We start from the raw sequence: 19,289 nt of genomic DNA on the forward strand, positions 1-19,289 counted from the left end.
ATTTGCTTCAAGCAAGGTTACTAATGATAAATTCTCATGAGGGCTTCTATGTAAACACAACTCAGTTCTATCTGAAGACAAACCCTTAAGCTCTTATATATTTTGATTGGATTATTTCCATAACCATTACATCTGTGTAGGCACAAATTTGTGGCCTGTATGGCCAGAGGAGCAGCACCCTCATGAATCAATCACAAAAATTAAATCGTGTTGACTTAAAGCGTGAGATTCTCAATGTATAACAAGATGTACATCAAAACAGGATAAAAATTATTCACTTTTCCCTGCCACAGAGTGTGTTCTTTGTGAATTACAAGATACAATATGAGAACTTCACAATATTATTTTTAGGTTCATCACCACAATCCATTTCTCTTCTTCCTGATTGAACCCAATATTTTACTGGGTGTTACCAATGAAGCTCTTCACAAGAGTAGCACCTTTACCACCCACATCTAAAGAAACCACCCACAGTATCCCTTTGTGCTACCGTGGCTTTAAATGTTTCACAGTGCGATGAAATGTGGCGCAAGATACCTCTAGCAAAAAACTAAACGAGTATCAACTAAGAAGGTATTTATTTGCAGTTATTATTCTAAGGAGTTTCCAACTATTTATTTATTTTTTCTCCTTCATAATGTGGCAGTACAATTTTGGATGGTAATATATTTATCTCTTCTGCATTTGGTTTGACTTTCCTGGTGAGATTCATTTTGTTGGAGTGGGTAGGCTTTGTGAGAAAACCAGCTAGCCATTAGTTATTTCTCAGTGAAACTTTCTGTAATTAAATAAGTAAATATTGTAAAGTAAATATTGTGAGGGAAATGTTTAAGCTTGCTAGGTGTTTCAGAATGCTGATGTTAAATGGAAAGATAGTAATTGGGTCAGGTCATAGCTTTTATGGCTGCCCTAATAGAGAGGTTTGTAACCATCCATCCATAATCTTCAGTATCTTCAAAATTAGAGTCAGGATTTAAATGAATGCATGTATTTTGTCAATTGTACTGTTTTGGTTTTTTTTGAGATTCATTTCTTCTGTTTCTCTTATCCTCTGGAGAAAAAAAGAAAAGAAAATGTGGAGTTTTATTGTATTAGCATATCTAATACGAGGATTAACTGGCTATGAAGAACTTTTTGGACATGCAAATCCTGAAGTTTATATGAATGTTGTAAGTTATATGATTTATATTTTATAAATGAGGAAGCTGAAGGCAGTCTGAAACATGCTCCTATATGTGACCACTTGTTTTCTCCCTTATAGCAAAATCAGCATCATTCTTTTCCAACCTCCAAATATATTCATACCAATTGATTGATTGCATGCCATCCAATCAGTGTTGATATTTAGCAACCATATTTTCTCCATGAGGATCTCTCCCTAACTGGTTCTTCAGGTCTTCCAATGATGCCACCCACTGCCATTGTATATTCCTAGTTAACACTGCAATCAAGGTTACTGATACAGGAAAACTTACATCACCATTAACACTACATCTACACACATATTTACATACTTACGGGTTAAGGGTCACTATTTCAGCATTCCTAATTTTAACAGAAAACAGCAGTAGGCCTTCCATAGTGAATACAAATCCAGATCTGTTCTTGGTGGAGTCTGGACTTTTCCATCTCTTCGTCAGTGTGTGTGTGTGTGTGTGTGTGTGTGTGTGTGTGTGTGTAGAAAGAGAGAGAGAGAGAGAGAGAGAGAGAGAGAAAGGGAGGGAGGGAGGGAAGGAGGGAGAGGTGATTTCTAAACAATTCCAAATTCTGGTATTTTATTATACTAAACACTGAACATATAGTTTTTGGGGGCTGGTAGAGGGAGCTTGTGTTATACATGTTCCACTAGCTGATGCTTGGTTTTAGCTTTAGAAAAAAAATATTCAATCTTATGTGAGAGTTAATTGTTATTTTTTTCTCTCTCAGAGTCAGATAATTTCCCACCATGGCTACCCAAGTGAAGAATATGAAGTCTTGACAGAGGATGGTTATTATCTGACAATAAACAGAATTCCCTGGGGAAGAAAAAACATTTCAGTCATAGGTATCCATTTTTAAAAAAAGTCAAAGTCAATGTTGGATCTATTAAGCTGATATCAAGCATTCGATAGCCATGCCGAAGCAGAAGGACAAATGTACATTTTCAAGATTTAACATGCTAAAATGGAGTCAACTTCAGAAACCTCTAGGTCCCAAAACATATTATTATACGTGCCTCATGGGTAATATTAGAAAATAAGCCTCTGTTTCAATCAATAGCCAGACCCATGCATATTTGGTTGTATAATGTAGTCTAGAATTCAATAATATGTAAGCAAAACTTAATGAAGTTATTAATTATAAAAATACTACAATATTATGAATGTTTAAGAAGAATGGATATTTGTTTAAAATATTTTGTTGCCATGGCTTGAACGTTCTATTTGGAAACATTTTATTTTAAAAAATATATAATCCGCAGATCCTACAGAGCCAAAGCGTGTTGTCTTTTTGCAACATGGCATATTGGGAGAAGCCAGTCACTGGGTGCAGAACATGGCCAACAACAGCCTTGGTTTTATATTTGCGGACGCAGGTTATGATGTTTGGCTGGGAAACAGCAGAGGAACAAGCATGTCTCAGAGGCACCAGACTTTCTCAGTGGATCAAGTGGAATTTTGGAATTTCAGGTGGTTTGAGTCACAGTTTGAAACTGTAATTCCCATATTGAGCTATATTAATAATATGCTAGCATCTTAGTTAATAACATGTCCTAATTTCCCCTGTGAGGTAAGTTGGGCCAGAGTTCCCAAACTTTTCAGCTTTGTGGACTGGGGGAGAGGGGGAGAGGGAATGGCCCTGGGCTCATTTGAGCAAGCGCATATGCACGAGAAGCTCCATTTACATGAGTGGCAGGCATGCGCACCTGCCATCTTACACAAATGGAGCATGCGTGTCTGCTCGCCTGTCATTTCTGCGGCCTGGTTCTGAAAGACTCTAGGCTCGGCAATGATGGTTAGGGACCCCTGAGTTGGGCTAAGAGAGAGTGACTGGATCAAAGACACTCAGCCACCTTTTATGCCTAAGGCAGGAATAAAATCTGCAGTCTTCTTGTTTCTAGCCTGGTACCTTAACCATTAGCTCAAACTGTCTCCCCAACTCAAAGATTATCCAATTCCACATAACTGATGGAGCCAAAGGGCTTCCTGAGGAAGCTTAGAGTTTTTCTGGAGGGTCTGACGAGCTATTGCTGAATCCATGGTTGCAGCTTCTAATGGACACGTTACTGGGGCTTTAGCTCTGATTGTCTCTATGCGGTCTTTCTCCTTGTGCTGATCCAGTGGTGGGATTCAGCCAGTTCGCACCACTTTGGGAGAACTGGTTGTTATCTTTCTGAGCAGTTTGGTCAACTGGTTGTTGGAATAAATCATTAGGGCAGAGAACCGGTTGTTAAATTATTTGAATCCCAGCACTGTGCTGATCCTTTGCTTTTCTGAGGAACCCCTGAAAATTAAGCATGTGAAAAGATTCCTGAAGTGCTATTGGAAAAAAAAAAGAGTGAATCCAACTGAGCACAAGTAATAATTCATATGAGGGACTGCATCATGGCAATAAGGCCAGTGAAATGCTCTTCTTTCTTGCCCTTTTTTGCATCTGCTGGTAGCTGCCTAATGATTTTGCATGATTGTCTGAAGTAAGTTTGATCCTGTAACTCACTAACAGGGAGTCTGTTAGCTTGGCCACATGCCAGTTCGATCCAGCTTCTTCCTGGATGGTGAAAGCTACCTGAGAGGTGACGTATGGTTGGGTCCATATGATGGTGTCAGCCTCTTTCAGTGAAGAAGTCAGAGGTGTGGTATTCAGCAGGTTCTGACCAGTTCTGGAGAACCGGTAGGAGAAATTTTGAGTAGTTTGGAGAACCGGCAAATATACCACTTCTGACTGGAGATTTTACAGTATCCTTCCCCTGCCAGTCCACTAAGCCATGCCCACAGAACCAGTAGTAAACGTTTTTTGGATCCCACTCCTGGAAAGGATGGTTCAATTAGCTCTAAAAGAAGTGATGGTGGATTTATGTCTCAAGACGAGATCTCTGGATCCAGTGGTTGCCAGTTTTCCCATTTTATGCAAGGTGGTGAAAACAATGATTGGTCTTCAGCATCAGAGGGCCCTGAAGAAAGCAAATTGTTTGGGGCCATTTTAATTGAATTTTAGGTTTAGTTTAAGTATGGGGGTGGCATTTGTCATCCTTGTTGATAACCTGAGGCAGAGTTGGATCAGGATTATGCTCCTTAATCTCTCAGTGGCTTTTGACACTATCAATTATGGTATCCTTCTGGACTGGCTTGGAGAGTTGGAAGGCAGCTTTAACTGAAATATTTGAAATGCTGTCAGTGAAATTTGCTTACTTATTTATTAACAATTACAGATTTTAATATTTCATTTCAGTTTCCATGAAATGGCCATGTATGATCTTCCTGCAACAATAAATTTTATTTTGAAGAAAACTAAGCAGAAACAATTATACTACGTTGGTTATTCTCAAGGCGCTACTATTGGTATGATAAAATGGAAAAGCTTTTCTCTTTCTCTCTTTTATTCCTCTGTTTCTCCTTCTCCTTCTCTCTTTCCCTCTCTTTCTCTCCCCCACCTCTCCCTCTCCATCTTGGTGCTAATGTAAAAGTTCTTTCATATTATCACAAGAAGCAGAGGCTACACCTAATGTGTTTTTTTTTCTGGTAATGTTTAAAAATAGCCTGGGGAAAAAAATCCTGTTTCTGTCTCACTTTTGAAGCTACTTAGGACAAGGAAGGCAGTCAGGAGTTGAAGGAACCTGTGGACTGCATTACAATTCCACAGGGACCTTCCAAAACCTATTTATGAGGGATTCATTCAGATAGTTGACCAGGGTGATCTGTTGTTTTCCCGACAGGCTGTTAAATTAGGTTGTCAAGAAAGGATTAAAATAGAAACATTACAAAAGGGTTAACTGAAAGAGAATGCCAGCGTTATTGTGTGTTTCAGTCCCAATCACCATTACCACCATTGCAATCCCTCAACAGATTGTTCTGAAAGAAAACACAGCCCCTAATTTTTTTATAAGAGCTGCATTTCTATAGGAATAACATGTTCTGAATGACAATACTGGCTTTCCTCCCTCCTTCCCTTGCTCTCTTCCCCATTTTCTTTCTACCAGTATTCCTTTCCCTTTTATTTTTCTTCATACTAGACCATGTGGCTCTAGAGCAGGCCTGTCAAATTCGCAGACCGCAGACTGGATGTGTCATGCACCAGATTGTTGGGGGCAATATACTGACTCTGTAAAACACTTAGAGAGGGCTTTACAGCACTGTGAAGTGGTATATAAGTCTAAGTGCTATTGCTAAGTGCTATACTATCTTGAAATCAGAGGTAGTATTCAGCAGGTTTGGACTAGTTCTGGAGAACTGGTAGTGGAAGTTTTGAGTAGTTCAGAGAACCGGCAAATACTATCTGTGACTGGCCCCACCCCCAATTTATTCTCTGCCTCCGAGTCCCCACTGATTGGCTGGTCTTCTTTTGTTGCCCTCCACAGGAGAACGGAACTGGAAAGCAGGTTAGTGGGTGGGGAGGGAATAGGGATTTTGCAGTATCCTTCTCCTGGAGTGGGGTGGGAATGGAGATTTTACAATATCTTTGCCCTGCGATGCCCACTAAGCCACGCCCACCAAGCCATGCCCACAGAATCGGTAGTAAAAATTTTTTGAATCCCACCACTGCTTGGAATCAGACCTTTTTTCACAAGAGGATTGCAACCTGCAACTTCCAGAGACCTTTCAGAATAGATCTGAATACAACATGAAATTAGGTCAGTGGCTTACTAATAGATTCTACTTAATTCTAAATGGCTACTTTTTTTCCTTATTTTTTTTTCCTCTTAGGCTTCATAGCATTTTCAGCCATGCCAGAACTGTCTAAAAAAATCAGAATGTTCCTTGCCTTAGCTCCTGTGATCTATGCTACATATGTCCCAAATAATCTATTGAAATCGTTGTCCTCATTTCCTCAATATTCATTCAAGGTATTATTAATTCATTGATCATTCTTTTATGACTCATGGAACTGAAAAAGGTTAGATGACAGAAAAACAATTAGGATGCCCAAATTTCTGTCACCACAATTCCAACAGTCACATACCAGTAAGAATTAGAGTAGGGACCTATCATTTTTATTATATTATTTTGCACAAAACACAAAGATGAATACAGCATTTACCCATGCTAGATGTAGGCTGATATTTTGTGAACTCTGTATTTGTGTTCATTCAATTGATAGCACAACAAATAATTAGTCAAATAAAATGCTCCACAATCTAGACAACTGACACACTGTTTGTTTATTTATTCTGCATTGAGTAAAGATACATTTGAAATAGGAAGGGTGCCTTAAATTAGCAGGGAAGTAGACAAGATGCTTGTTTGTTTGGTCTAAACTTCCTGTCTATGGAGTTTTATTCATATGCTAGATATAGGCTCAATTATTCAGGGTAAGAATAATTCTGAGCAATGCAAAAAAGCCAAATGGAAAACAGCCCACCTGCTCAAAAGCTGGAATTGTGTAGTCCTTTCTAAAAGATAGGAAGAAAAAGGAAAAGCAACAAAGTTGGAATCTTGTCTTTCTATAAATCATACTGATATCTGAAAAAGTGCAGTTTCTCAAATTTTTCTGTTTAGAGTTTTCTAACTTCTTCAATAAATATGATGTCTTCTAGGGTATTAGACATTTAAAAAAATGTTTAAAAATGGGATTATTAAAATGGGTTTGCAGTAACAGAGGAATAGGATCACATCAGAGGTGTTATTCAGCAGGTTCTGACTAGTTCTGGAGAACCAGTAGCGGAAATTTTGAGTAGTTTGGAGAATCGGCAAATACCACCTCTGACTGGAGATTTTACAGTATTCTTCTCCGTCACGCCTACCAAGCCACGCCCACAGAACCGGTAGTAAAAAAATTCTAATCCCACCACTGGATCACATGTAGTATTAGTACCACTTTATAAAGCTTTAGTAAGAATACACTTGGAAGATTGTATCTGGTTTTGGCCACCACAATGTAAAAATGGTGTTGAGACTCTGGAAAGAGTTCAGAAAAGTGCAACAAAAATTATTAGGGAGCTGGAGGCTACAATTTATGAAGAACAGTTGCAGGAATTGGGTTTGTCTAGTCTAGTGAAAAGGACTAGGGCTGACATTGATACCAATGATCCAGTATTTGAGGTGCTGCTACAAAAAAGAGGTCAAACTATTCTCCAAAGCACCAGAATGTAAGACAGGAAGGAAGGAAGGAAGGAAGGAAGGAAGGAAGGAAGGAAGGAAGGAAGGAAGGAAGGAAGGAAGGAAGGAAGGAAGGAAGGAAGGAAGGAAGGGTTGGAAATCTTCTTTCTTCCGGGATGTTTTCAACTTTTTATTCTATGGCTGAGAAAAAGCTGGCCTTCATGCTTCACAAAGGGCTAAAATTCAAGTCTGCTGTTTCCAGTCCAGGACTTTTAACTACTGACCTGGTTCTTGTTTGCAATTACATGTTGCAATAGTAGAATTGTTGCATTATATAATCAGTGTAATTTTTGTATAAGTCAAATGTTGCTGGCTCAAAATTCAGTAGGAACCAGATAAGTTGAGCATATCTTAAATATCATTAACATCATCATAATTGACTGTTAATTTATTTCTTATTTTTACAGCAAATATTCGGTGACAAAAATACCCAGAATCCTATAAAACACTTCATGAAGAAATTATGCACAATTGCATTTATGCACAAATTATGTGCAAAGTTCATTTTTTTTCCTGATACTTACAACACAACAAATCTAAACATGGTAAGTAAGTCTTCCTGTGAAATATATTTCTCTGAATATTGCATTGGTTGTGCTTCTCTAAATTTTACAAAGGTTTCATTATCAAGGTAAAAAGTTAGCTTCCAAAAGATGGAAGCATTAATTTGAAAAAAAGAGATTTTTTTTTGAGAAAGAAAATATTTTAGGAAAAAAGCAATAGAAATAATTTCTGTAGTTTACTTTATTGTCATTGCACCTCGTACAACAAAATTAAATGCCATCTTCAGTGTACATTAGAACTTTAAAAATAAAACACAAAAACACATCCTTTGCATTCTATGCAATTAAATTGACAACCCCTGATATTGTATTAATATTGCACTATGCAGTAGAATTCAATATAGTTACTGCTCCAGGATAGAAGCTGTTTTTCAGCCTATTTGTCCTTTTTTAAATTATTCTGTACCATCTCCCAGATAGTAATAGTTCAAAAAAATAAAAAGGGGTGCCCAGGATGAGATGGATCTTTAAGAATGTTTTGAACTTTCTTAAGGTAGCGGGAGCTATAAAGCTCTTCCAAAGAGGGGAGAGGGCAACCAATAATCTTCTGGGCAATGATGTTAACCCTCTGAAGTGCTTTCCTATCTGCCCCTGTGCAATTGGCAAACTATACACAGGTGCAGTAAGTTAAAATACTCTCAATAACGCAGAAGTAGAAGGTCACCAGCAGTTTTTCATTCAGTTGTTTCCTGAGAAGTAGGTAGTAGGCCCCACAGAAGTGCTCATCCATCCGTGGATGTGTATTCACATTAATCAGATGGCTCATAGATTTCATATCAATAAATCTGCCCCATAGAATATAATCCCCAAAGTAACATTACTATTTCAGTAGTTTGGCTGCAATGTACAATTTGGGTACAATGAAAAGAGAGATGGGAATAGCCCATTCTTAAACTTCTCAATCTGGCTCAGTCCTTCATTCCTTAAAGGCTACTTAATTTCCTGTAAGACTAACTTTCCCAGTTTTTGACATTACTAGAATATGGTGCTATTTTAGTTAACTAGTCCAGCTTTTGAACAGTTAGCTGAAATGGCTGAGAAGTGAGATGTGTCACTTAAAAAGCACCACAGTTTATAACAGCCAGGATATAACATTGTACTAGGTGCTCAAGTCTTTGGAAAATCATAGTGAATAACTATTGTTCTTCTGTGTTTTTTTTTTTCTAATTTCATTGGAGAAGGAATCATGGAGACATTATAGATCAAGGATATGATAACAACTGAAATCCTCCCACCCTCTCCCACAGTTATATGTTCTTGATAGTGATCTAACCAGGGAAGGGCTGCAACTGGTTGTCCACAGTTTGGGTGAACTGGTAGCTAATTTTATCATTTTTAATGACCGGTTCGGTGAACTGGCAAATCTGACTCCTGGCTGGCCCCGCCCACCCCACCCCTCCCAGGAATCCCCACATGACCCATTTTGGATGCCACGTAAGTATAGGACCCACATGGAGGTTTGGGGAGAGTGAAAAACAGGCCTCCCATTTCTGGCCTCCAGAGGGCCTCAGGAGCCTGGGGAGCCATTTTAGCCGTCCCAGAGGCTCAAGGAAAGCCTCTGGAGCCCGGGAAGGGCAAAAAATGGGCCTCCCTGAAGTTCTAGAAGGCTGGAAATGGGCCCATTTCTAGTGTCCAGAGGGCCTTCGGAACCCAGGGGAGGCTGTTTTTGCCCTCTTAGAGGTTCAAGGAAAGCCTCTGGAGCCTGGGTAGGGTGAAGCCATGGTGCAGGAGGCCGACTAGGCCACGCCTACCATGGCCACTCCTATCTAGCAACCGGGCAGAGAACCAGTTGCTAAAATTTTTGAAGCCCGCCCCTGGATCTAACCCCATAATAACAATACATAATAATGAAGTTCTTTGTGAATGATAAACCAAATGAAGATACTGTACATTGGACTGGAAACATGATATTGGATTGCACTGTGCATTTTATTAATATTTCCCTACTTATGCGTTCAGCCAAGAAACGGTCATTTTATGAAGCAATCATGAAGCAAAGTTGATGATGTGTCTCACAAAATCTTTTAGCAGAGTTGTAAATGAAATCTTTCTCATAAATGAAAATAGCAGCTGAAATGTTAGAATGTTGTATTCTTTATTTATTTTTGTGCAACAAAATTTAGATATTTTTGGCCCTTGGAAAGCCACAAATAAATGTGATTAATTTCAAAGCTGAAACTATTTCAACCAGGATCTTAGCATTATGAGTATGGAGGATCATAACCTGGAACCTTACCTGGTTTACGGGGGATTGACACACTTTCTTTGGACACCAAAACTGGTGGGTAATCTGGAGGAGTTTCATTGCGGGATGTGAGACAAAGATGATCTTTGACTGAGATTTACCCAATTCTAAAGTGAGCTGTATTTCTGTGGCACAATCGTATAATATCACTTTTAGTAACAGAGTTCTCAGTACAAATTGCCATCATAACACAAGGATTACCTAAGGCACGGGTGTCAAACTCACCGTGTCATGTTGCCATCACATGACATTTTGTGATATTTTTCCTGTTTGTGGAGCGAGGGTAGGCATGACCTACGCGTGATGCATCTGGCCCATGGACTGCCAGTTTGACACCCCTGACCTAAAATGATTTCTCAGGTGATGAGAAAACCTATTTGCTCTGGTAAAAGTAGGATGCTACATCTTCTTTCAAAAATGAGCAATGCAAGTAAATATTTCCTTTTACCATTTTTTTTTTAAAAAATCTACTGACTTTTCAAATCCCTACAGAGCCGAATTGATGTATATGCAGCTCACTTTCCAGATATAACATCAGTTAAAACCATCTTACACTGGAAACAGGTATAATGTCTTTAATAACTTTAGTTAAATTATATGCTGTTTTAACCATCAAGGTCTCCTGAGATGTGATATTTGCTCTCATGCTGATAGCAATAATTTCCAGGATTCTCTAGGTTGCCTGTCCCAACCTCTTATTTTCTGGATGTGCTAACCTACAAATATTATTCAGAGATTTATGAGATTTATGGTCCAATATCCCAGAACAGCACCAGACTTTGAAAGTTTATCATATTAAAGAATATTAAGTCTCATTATTCATTTAAATGTTATATTTGCCCTACAAGTGTTCTTCAGCTAGAAGTATTTAAAATGTAGTTCTATTTATAAAGCCCAAAATGAGAATTCTTTTTCAAAAGAAGAAATGCTTTTTTCTTACAAGTGCTCAACAGCTTCTCTTGATTTGTATTGTTTTATATGAAGCGCATTTCTCTTTTCCTCTAAAGTTTCTCAGATCACAAATGAGAAATAAGAGTTATCTTGATTCTAATCCCAATATTAAAATATATACTATCGTATTTTTCTATTTCTTCCTTTTACCTGTTTTGTTCTTGTTCTTTGGACTTGCTGTGATTATAATCACAGAAATGGGGATATACTATATGTATATAGTATCTAATGCTTTATCTGATGCTTTTGATAGATTCTGGATACAGGATTGTTCCGCTATTTTGATTATGAGGACAAAAATCAGATGATATATAAACAGGTAACAGGGAAAGCTTTTGGAAAATAAATATGATGGTTTGAAATAATTAGAATATTATATCAAGAACCTGTGTTATAATAGGCTTTGGGTAAAAAAAAAAACCCCAAATATATAAATTAAAAGCCCATATACCAACACCAAGGGTAAATTTTTTTAACTTTGACATGGCTGTTCTGTCTTTTAATTGCTGGCTGAATATAAAGACAGACAGACATACTCTATAAAGGCTTCCATACAAAGTTTCTTTACTGGGTTACAAGGCATCCTCAAATATAACTCACAGTTATGTCGAGATCCATCTAATGTCCAATTCTTTGCATAGCTAACTTCATAGTGTAAAATTATAGTGATCTTCATCCCATAATGCTGGAGCAAAGGGTGAGAGAGACACCAGCATGGTGCTGGGGTCCAAGCAAGAGTAAAGGAAAATCCCCCAACCAAACCAATCAGGATTACAGATGTGACCACATGACATGAACTACATTTCCCATGGTGCATTAAGTACATTTACCATGAGGCATTCCCTTAAGGGGACAGCTCCCACTTCTAACTTAACTATCTCAATTCCCAATTAACTATATACTGTCTGGACAGCACAATGACTATACCCATTTTTTTAAAAAAAAAGATTATTTGATTATGTAAAGGTACTTTGTTTATATACAGATGCTTTGTTTAGGTAAAGGCATTTTGATTATGACTTTGGCTTACATTTTCCTTCTTGGGAAATATTTCCACTGTGTCCATTCCAATTATTGCTATTCCTCTATTAAAAAAGAATGCGCACATACAGCTATGCATGCATATAACCTACTGTCATAGGTTTTTTTTAAGAAGGAGATGCTATGAACTCCTCCATTGGGCATGAAAGATAGCAATGACAAACAATGAATATAACAATGAAAGAGTAAATGAAAATAACCTTTTCAGTCTCATCTTCTTTCTCTTCTCTCCCCTCATTCCCATCCTGCCATTTAAGTGACAATTAACATCCGATCCATATGAAAAACGTAGCTATTTCCTGAAGCCTGTGATTGCAACTCGGTGTTGACACTATATTATAATGATCGATATTATTATTCCCTTGTTTTACTTTCTAGAGCTCTCCTCCTTCATATCAAATAAAAGATCTCTCGGTGCCAACAGCAGTGTGGTCTGGGGGACAAGACACAGTTGCAGACCCAAAAGATATAGAGCTCTTACTTTCTGGGATTGTTAACCTGGTTTACCATTGCTCATGGGCAGACTGGACCCACTGGGATTTAATCTGGGGACTCAATGCTCCCCAACGAATGTTCTTCAAAATAATTCAGTTGATGGAGAAGTCTGTGTAAATCAATACTTTGCTGTATATTTGCTGTATATTTGCATATACTTCTGCAAATAAAGATTTGGATGAATAAAAAAGGTGCATTCTCTGGCACAGCAATTGCCTTTTTCCTTCACTCCCCTTCCCCAGATTTATTCAACCTCCAACATGAGTGGGCTTAAAAGAATCTTGTACACTTGGCTTGTCTTTCTTTTGGTCAGAATCAGAGGTGGTATTCAGCAGGTTCTGATCAGTTCTGGAGAAACAGTAATGGAAATTTTAAGTAGGTCAGAGAAATGGCAAATGCCACCTCTGACTGGCCCCGCCCCCATCTATACTCTGCCTCCTGAGTCCCAGCTGATTGGTTGGGTCTTCTTTTGTTGCCCTGCACAGGAGAATGGAGCTGGAAAGCAGGTTGGTGGGGTGGAATGGGATTTCACAGTAACTGGGATGAGCCAGGGTGTGGCACAAAAGCAACAAAGTCACAAAAATAGGTAAAGTCCCTTTAATTCCTCCAATTTGGCCTCCAGTGGAGGAAAAACTCTCAGAAGAACAGTTTTTAAAGGGAAGAAATTCCATCCAAACTCCAAGTACATACATATAAATTATAAATAAAAACGAACAAAAACCACACTGCAGCAATTAATGAGACAGGGCAGGATAAGGTATTGAACACATCAAAAGATAACAAAATACACACACGTGGGCGGATCCCAGAACTCAAATAAGACTTGACAAACCAGAATAATTTCACACTTTGCTTCCAGCAATTTTGCCATGTGCAGTTTGCCCTTTTAAACAGTCTTCCCAGCTGCAGCCCATGAAGGAGATCAGGGCCTTTTCCTCCCCCCTAAACCATGCAACTCATGTTACTCCTTTATCCGTTCCTCCCTGCATGCCTTAGGATAAAGAGAGGGTAGGCCTGGGTCTTCCTCTGACTGCCCAGCTGGCCCGTGCCCTTCCCCAGTTTCCTCCACAGCCACTGGAGCCACACTCCCACACCCTGTCAGCTGTTCCACCTCTCCCTCGGAATCAGATTCCAGCAGGAGCATGACAGTAACCTTCCCCCAGGAGTGGGGTGGGAATGGAGATTTTAGAGTATCATTCCCCTCCCATGCCCACCAAGCCATGCCCACAGAACCGGTAGTAAAAATTTTTGAATCCCACCACTGATCAGAATGTTTATTCCTTCTGGATATCTGAGGTTTCCTGTTTGTATTCCCATCTCTATTTTACCAGCACAGGTAGTCCTCAACTTATGATCACAATTGACCCCTAAATTTCTGTTGCTGAACAAAACAGCTGCTAAATGAATTTTGCCCCATCTTGCTTGCTGCCATTGTGAATAACTGGCATTGTTAAGTTGATAACATGGTTGTTAAGTGGAATCTGGCTTCGCTGTTGACTTTGCTGGTCAGAAGGTCACAAAAGATGATCATTTGACCCTGGGACACTGCAACCATCAGAAACATAAACCAATTGCCAAACATCTAAATTTTGATCATGTGACCATGGGGATGCTGCAACAATCGTGTGAAAAATAGTCATAAGTTACTTTTTCAGTGCCATTGTAATTTTGCTCCATAAACAAATGATTGTAAGTCAAGGACTACCTGTATTTTTAACCATACACCACCTAGAATATATATATATTTTAATAGTGGTGACTGTGAGAGGGATCTTGGAGTCCTAGCGGCCAATCACTTAAATATGAGTGTGCTACAACTGCCAAAAAAGCCAACACAGTTGTAGGCTGAATAAACAGAGGGATAGAATCAAGATTACGTGATGTGTTAATACCACTTTATAATGCCTAGGTTGCTGGAATTTGATATGTCTAATTTAATTAAAAGAAGGACCAGGGGTGATAGCAGTGTTCTAGTATCTCAGGGGCTGCCACAAAGAAGAGGGAGTCAAGCTATTCTCCAAAGCACCCGAGGGCAGGACAAGAAGCAACGGGTGGAAACTAATCAAGAAGAGAACAAACCAAGAACTAAAGAGAAATTTCTTGGCAGTTAGAAAATGTGCACCATCCAAAAAGCCGAGTTATGAAAAAAAAAATTGTAAGGAGAAATTTCCTGACAGTTAAAACAACTAATCAGTAGAACAACGTACCTCCAGAATTTGTAAATGCTTCAATACTGGAAGTTTTTAAGAAGAGATTGGATAACTATTTGTCTGAAATGGTATAAGGCTTCCTGACTAAGCAGGGGGTTGGACTAGAAGACCTCCAAGGTTCCTTCCAACTCTGTTATTATATTATATTCTGTTCTATTCTATTCTGTCCTATTCTAGAATTGTCTTCCAGTGGACAACTGTCAGAGTATATTCATGAACTGGAATAGAGCAGGGTAACAAGGTCAGCCAATGAATAGGTATGGCAACTAAATCAGCCAATGAGGACTGTTTTGGAAACTGAAACTAGAATTAGCCTAGGTTGGAAACTGAAACTAAAAGTAGCCTAGGTGTGGCTCTATATTAAGCTCTGCAACTCTGTAGCTATGTTAAGCTCTGAAGCTACCTTGAGCTCTGAGTCTGTCTATTGAAGATGAACCTTAGCTTGCTTGCTGAAGACTGGAGCTCTGCTCTGAACTTGCAATATGTTTCTGTTTGAGTTTGTTCCATGTTGGAGAAATCTACAACTGGCTTGTAAAATTTACTTACGTTTATAAAGATGTTAAATGAAGCACCAGCCATCTGTGTTTATTTTTCTGGCACTGAATAATCGCTGCAAAACTCTCAATAACAAGCTTATCACATTTAATTAATTAATTCAAATATATGACTACAGAGATCCCGTGAAGACTCATTTGTTCTGCAAAGAGAGTAAAGCAAGCCTTTGTCTTCCACCCAATTTAGCGTTCGATAAAGAAATGGTTGGATGTTCTGCTGAGTGGCAAACATTGCTGGGAGGCCCAGTCATGAACAAAAGCAGTACGACTTTTCAGAACCAGAAGTACAAGCACTTCTTGTGATGATAAACAACAGTTAGGGAATTGAACAGTCAGAAAGGTAGAAATACGGGGATATCTGTAGTGATTTAAAACAGAGGCCCTTAACCCCTGGCTCACAGTCCACTACTGGGCCTTGAGCTGTTCAGAACCAGGCCGCAGAAGCCTCAGGCAAGCACCCAGGTATGCATCCCCCACTTGCATGAGCAGTGGGCAAGCAGGTGTGCACATACTCCATTTGTGTCCGCAAAGCTGGAAAGGTTTAAAATATTATTAAAATATTTAATAATATTTAAAATACTAAGCAAGTTATTTAAAAAAAACAGTGCTATTATTAAACAATAGGAAGCAGGGCTACACGTGAAAGCACGTGCCTTGGTTATTAGTCAAATCTATTTCTAGCATACTGCCATGAGCTTTTATCATGTAGAAAGTAGGACTCCTACATTTCTTCTTCCTGTTTTTAAAATTGTTCCATAACATCTTTAGATCTTTGTCAGATTCCATCTTCCCACACTTCCTCTCTTATCACTCAAATAATTATGGGAAAATAACCTTTTCCTCAAGTGGTAATTGTTCTGTTATAATTGCAAAGTGTGTTCTGAGACAAAGAATCCATGAGATTAAATTGAGCCTATCTTATCACAATCTTCTGGTAGAATTCAACCATCACTTTAAAGTAACTGTTCTCAAGACTGGTTGCCTAGTATTATTCTGTATCGTGTATACAAATATATACAGTCTATAAAATGAATATATCATTATTGAAATTAACTGATTATCTTCCTACATGATATTGTCATGGTACTTTTATTGCTATTTTATTCTTAGCTATAGTCTGAAAAGGTAAAATTGAGTTGTTGAAAGGTTTCATTAATATATTTGAATTATTATATTTTTATTTCTTGAGGCACAGGGATCAGATACATATATACCTTAAATATATAAGATCATTTGGCAGATAGTTTGTAAAGTGGTCATTATTATGCCCTTAATTAACAAATTCCCCTTTGTGTTGGAGGGTTCAACCTAGAGATTGCTGAAGTTTGAAATGTGAAGAGGCACTGTACTCTTGTTTCATTTATAAAGCAAACATTAGAAGTTATAATACAGTTGAGTAAGCCAGAAAAAGTTGCGTTGATTGGGCAAAGATGAATTGTTTGGTTAAAATTTTTAAGGAAAGATGTCCTTGAGTTGATGCTCTAAAATGTATTTGGGGTTAGTTTCTTGGTTTGGCTTTAGGGAAAGACTTTCACATATTGGCAAACATTATTTCAGTCCATGTTAATTCTCATTCATTATTTAGATATATTTCTTGGTTTAACTTAAGGGGGAAACTGTTTTTGTACTGGCATTTCAGTTCTGTTGGAGTTATTTCTTTAGATTCTGCGAGCTGGTATGTGCACAAAGGGAGTAGAGTAAAAATATATGTATGTAGGCCTTTTTAAATATCCTATTGCATTTTATCAGGAATGTTTAGAAATCAGAGTTATATTTTTAGTGGAAAACGTGTGTTTCGGTTTACTTATGTATACTGAAAAGTCTATGTACACTGTTACCTTAACATCACTGGAAGAATTCATATTTTAATAGAAGAACCCCAGAATTGCAATTTAAGATTATGATCATAACATGAAGAAATAATGACCTTGTCAACTGCGCTTAAGCTTTCTTAAATTGGGAAATAATTTTAAAAATTATTTTAAAAACCAAGAAACCCCACCCCCACCCCATTCTGACATTTTAGTTCAAATGACTCACAGCCATGCCATTTTCTTAAGAAATAGGAATGTTTGCAGTTAATAGTGGTAAATTTTGCTTGCACTTACACAACCGTTGTCCCAATGTTCTGTGCTATGTTTAGCAAATGATATTGCCACACTTTCTGTGAGTGGTTTGACAATGTCACTTTCACTGATGGATACTTTAATAGAGATCATCCTTACATGTGTAATATCAAAAGCAACAGTCTCCAAATGTCCCACAGGATGCAGACTAGCTCAAATGTGTGATGTGCCCCCATGCTTTGAAGCCTTCAGTCTTCCCCCTCTCTAAATTAATTGTACCCTCAACATGAAAGGTTTATCTTTGTTTGCATTAGCTAATTAACAATGGCAACTCTATTTGCTACTTTCTCTGTCACTGGCTAGGACAGTGGTGGCTAACCTTTTTGGGCTCCTGTGCCAAAAATTGTGCCCGCCAGCACTCAGAAAACAATGTGCGTGCCCCCATGCCCCCGTGCATGTGTTTGCAATCCCCCCACTGCCCCCTTACCTGCACTGCACTTCCCAGCTGATTTTTGCCTCGTTTGAGGCCTTTTGGGGCCTCCCAAATGCTTGAACGCTTCTGCAGGCTTTGCAGACCGAAAAACAGGCCCGTTTCATCACTTCCGGTATTTCCAGAAATATAGGAAGTGATGAAACGGACCTATTTTTCGGCCTGCAAAGGCTTTCCTCAAGCCCCTAGGAGGCCGAAAATCAGCTGTGAGGCATGCGCAAGTGCACTGAGGTAAGTTTGCCTGCAGCTTGCAGGCCAGTGGAAATGGCTCTGCGTGCCACCTGTGGCACACGTGCCATAGGTTTGCCATCACGGGGCTAGGAGAAGGGATTTTGCTCTGTGGGGATAGCCTCCCAATAGGCCTGGTTATGTCCCTTTAGCCAGAGGTGGTATTCAACCAGTTCTGACAGGTTCTGGAGAACTGGTAGCAGAAATTTTGAGTAGTTTGGAGAAGCGGTAAATACCACCTCTGGTTGGCCCCGCCCCATCTATTCACTGCCTCCTGAGTCCCAGCTGATCAGCTGGGTCTTCTTTTGTTGCCCTGCATAGGAGAACGGAGCTGGAAAGCAGGTTAGTGGGGTGGGGACGGAATGGGGATTTTACAGTATCCTTCCCCTGGGGTGGAAATGGAGATTTTGCAGTATATCCTTCCCCTGGAGTGGGGTGGAAATGGAGATTTTACAGTATCCTTCCGCTGTCACACCCACCAAGCCACACCACGCCCATAGAACCGGTAGTAAAAAAAATTGAATACCAACACTGCTTTTGGCCCTAGAAAATTCTACCTCAGGATCATCCATTGTGGGCCAATGCTCAACATTTCCCAATTAGAAATATCGATGGCCAGAGATCTACCTCTCTTTTGAAGGAACTGAGTATTCTGTCCTAAACCAGCAACACACAAATAGTTGAAGGGCTTGCAAACACATGCACTTGCAGTATAGAGAGAAGTTTTCCCCCAAAGCTCAGGGTGTTTGGCTTACAAGAGTTTGTGAGAAGTTTTACATCAACATATATTTTACTCCCTATACACTGTTTCCATCTTCTCTTAAAATATTAACAGAATCCACAATGCTCTGAGAATCAGTGTCTCTGCTAAATAATTGATGGTCAAGCTGGAACTAAATTAATCAAATAAAAGTAGCAAACAGGGAAAAATCTCTTCCTTAAACCCCCAAATAAGTTACCTAGCTACAAAACAGACAGAAGATATTAGAAACACCAATCAAGCAGAACACAGCAAACTCCAAGACCAATAAACACAGACCAAGACTCCCAACCAATCAGGATGAAGAATAAAAAAACCATTCTGGCACAGCGTAGGCTAGCCCCAAATTTAAAACTGAAATGGCTGTGAAAGTCTGACTCACAGATGAACATAA

General features: G+C 38.9%; 1 protein-coding gene across 2 annotated transcripts; it reads left to right on the forward strand.

Moving 5' to 3' along the window:
- The first annotated feature begins 447 nt into the window (after positions 1–447).
- LOC113442743 (lysosomal acid lipase/cholesteryl ester hydrolase-like) lies at positions 448–12,843 on the forward strand. 2 transcript variants are annotated; one of them, XM_087932375.1, is made up of 10 exons: positions 448–573; positions 1,058–1,169; positions 1,927–2,044; positions 2,462–2,669; positions 4,429–4,538; positions 5,901–6,040; positions 7,700–7,837; positions 10,593–10,664; positions 11,305–11,370; positions 12,471–12,843. In XM_087932375.1, exons 2-10 carry the CDS (start codon positions 1,074–1,076, stop codon positions 12,702–12,704), a joined length of 1,182 nt encoding a protein of 393 aa, XP_087788501.1. In that variant the 5' UTR covers positions 448–573; positions 1,058–1,073; the 3' UTR covers positions 12,705–12,843. The 2 variants fall into 2 exon arrangements, with proteins under 2 accessions (XP_087788501.1, XP_087788502.1); XM_087932376.1 differs by lacking the exon at positions 448–573 and having other exon boundaries at positions 1,031–1,169.
- Positions 12,844–19,289: the final 6,446 nt, after the last annotated feature.

This window comes from Pseudonaja textilis, chromosome 4 (genome assembly GCF_049901715.1).
Source record: "Pseudonaja textilis isolate UNSWEBS1 chromosome 4, rPseTex1.2, whole genome shotgun sequence".
Lineage (NCBI taxonomy): Eukaryota > Metazoa > Chordata > Lepidosauria > Squamata > Elapidae > Pseudonaja > Pseudonaja textilis.

Coding starts and splice junctions, on each gene's coding strand:
- LOC113442743 (XM_087932375.1), top strand. CDS start 1,074: ATGTGGAGTTTTATTGTATTAGCATATCTAATACGAGGATTAACTGGC. Junction 4,539..5,900: donor TTCTCAAGGCGCTACTATTG/GTATGATAAAAT, acceptor TTTTCCTCTTAG/GCTTCATAGCATTTTCAGCC. Junction 7,838..10,592: donor ACACAACAAATCTAAACATG/GTAAGTAAGTCT, acceptor AAATCCCTACAG/AGCCGAATTGATGTATATGC.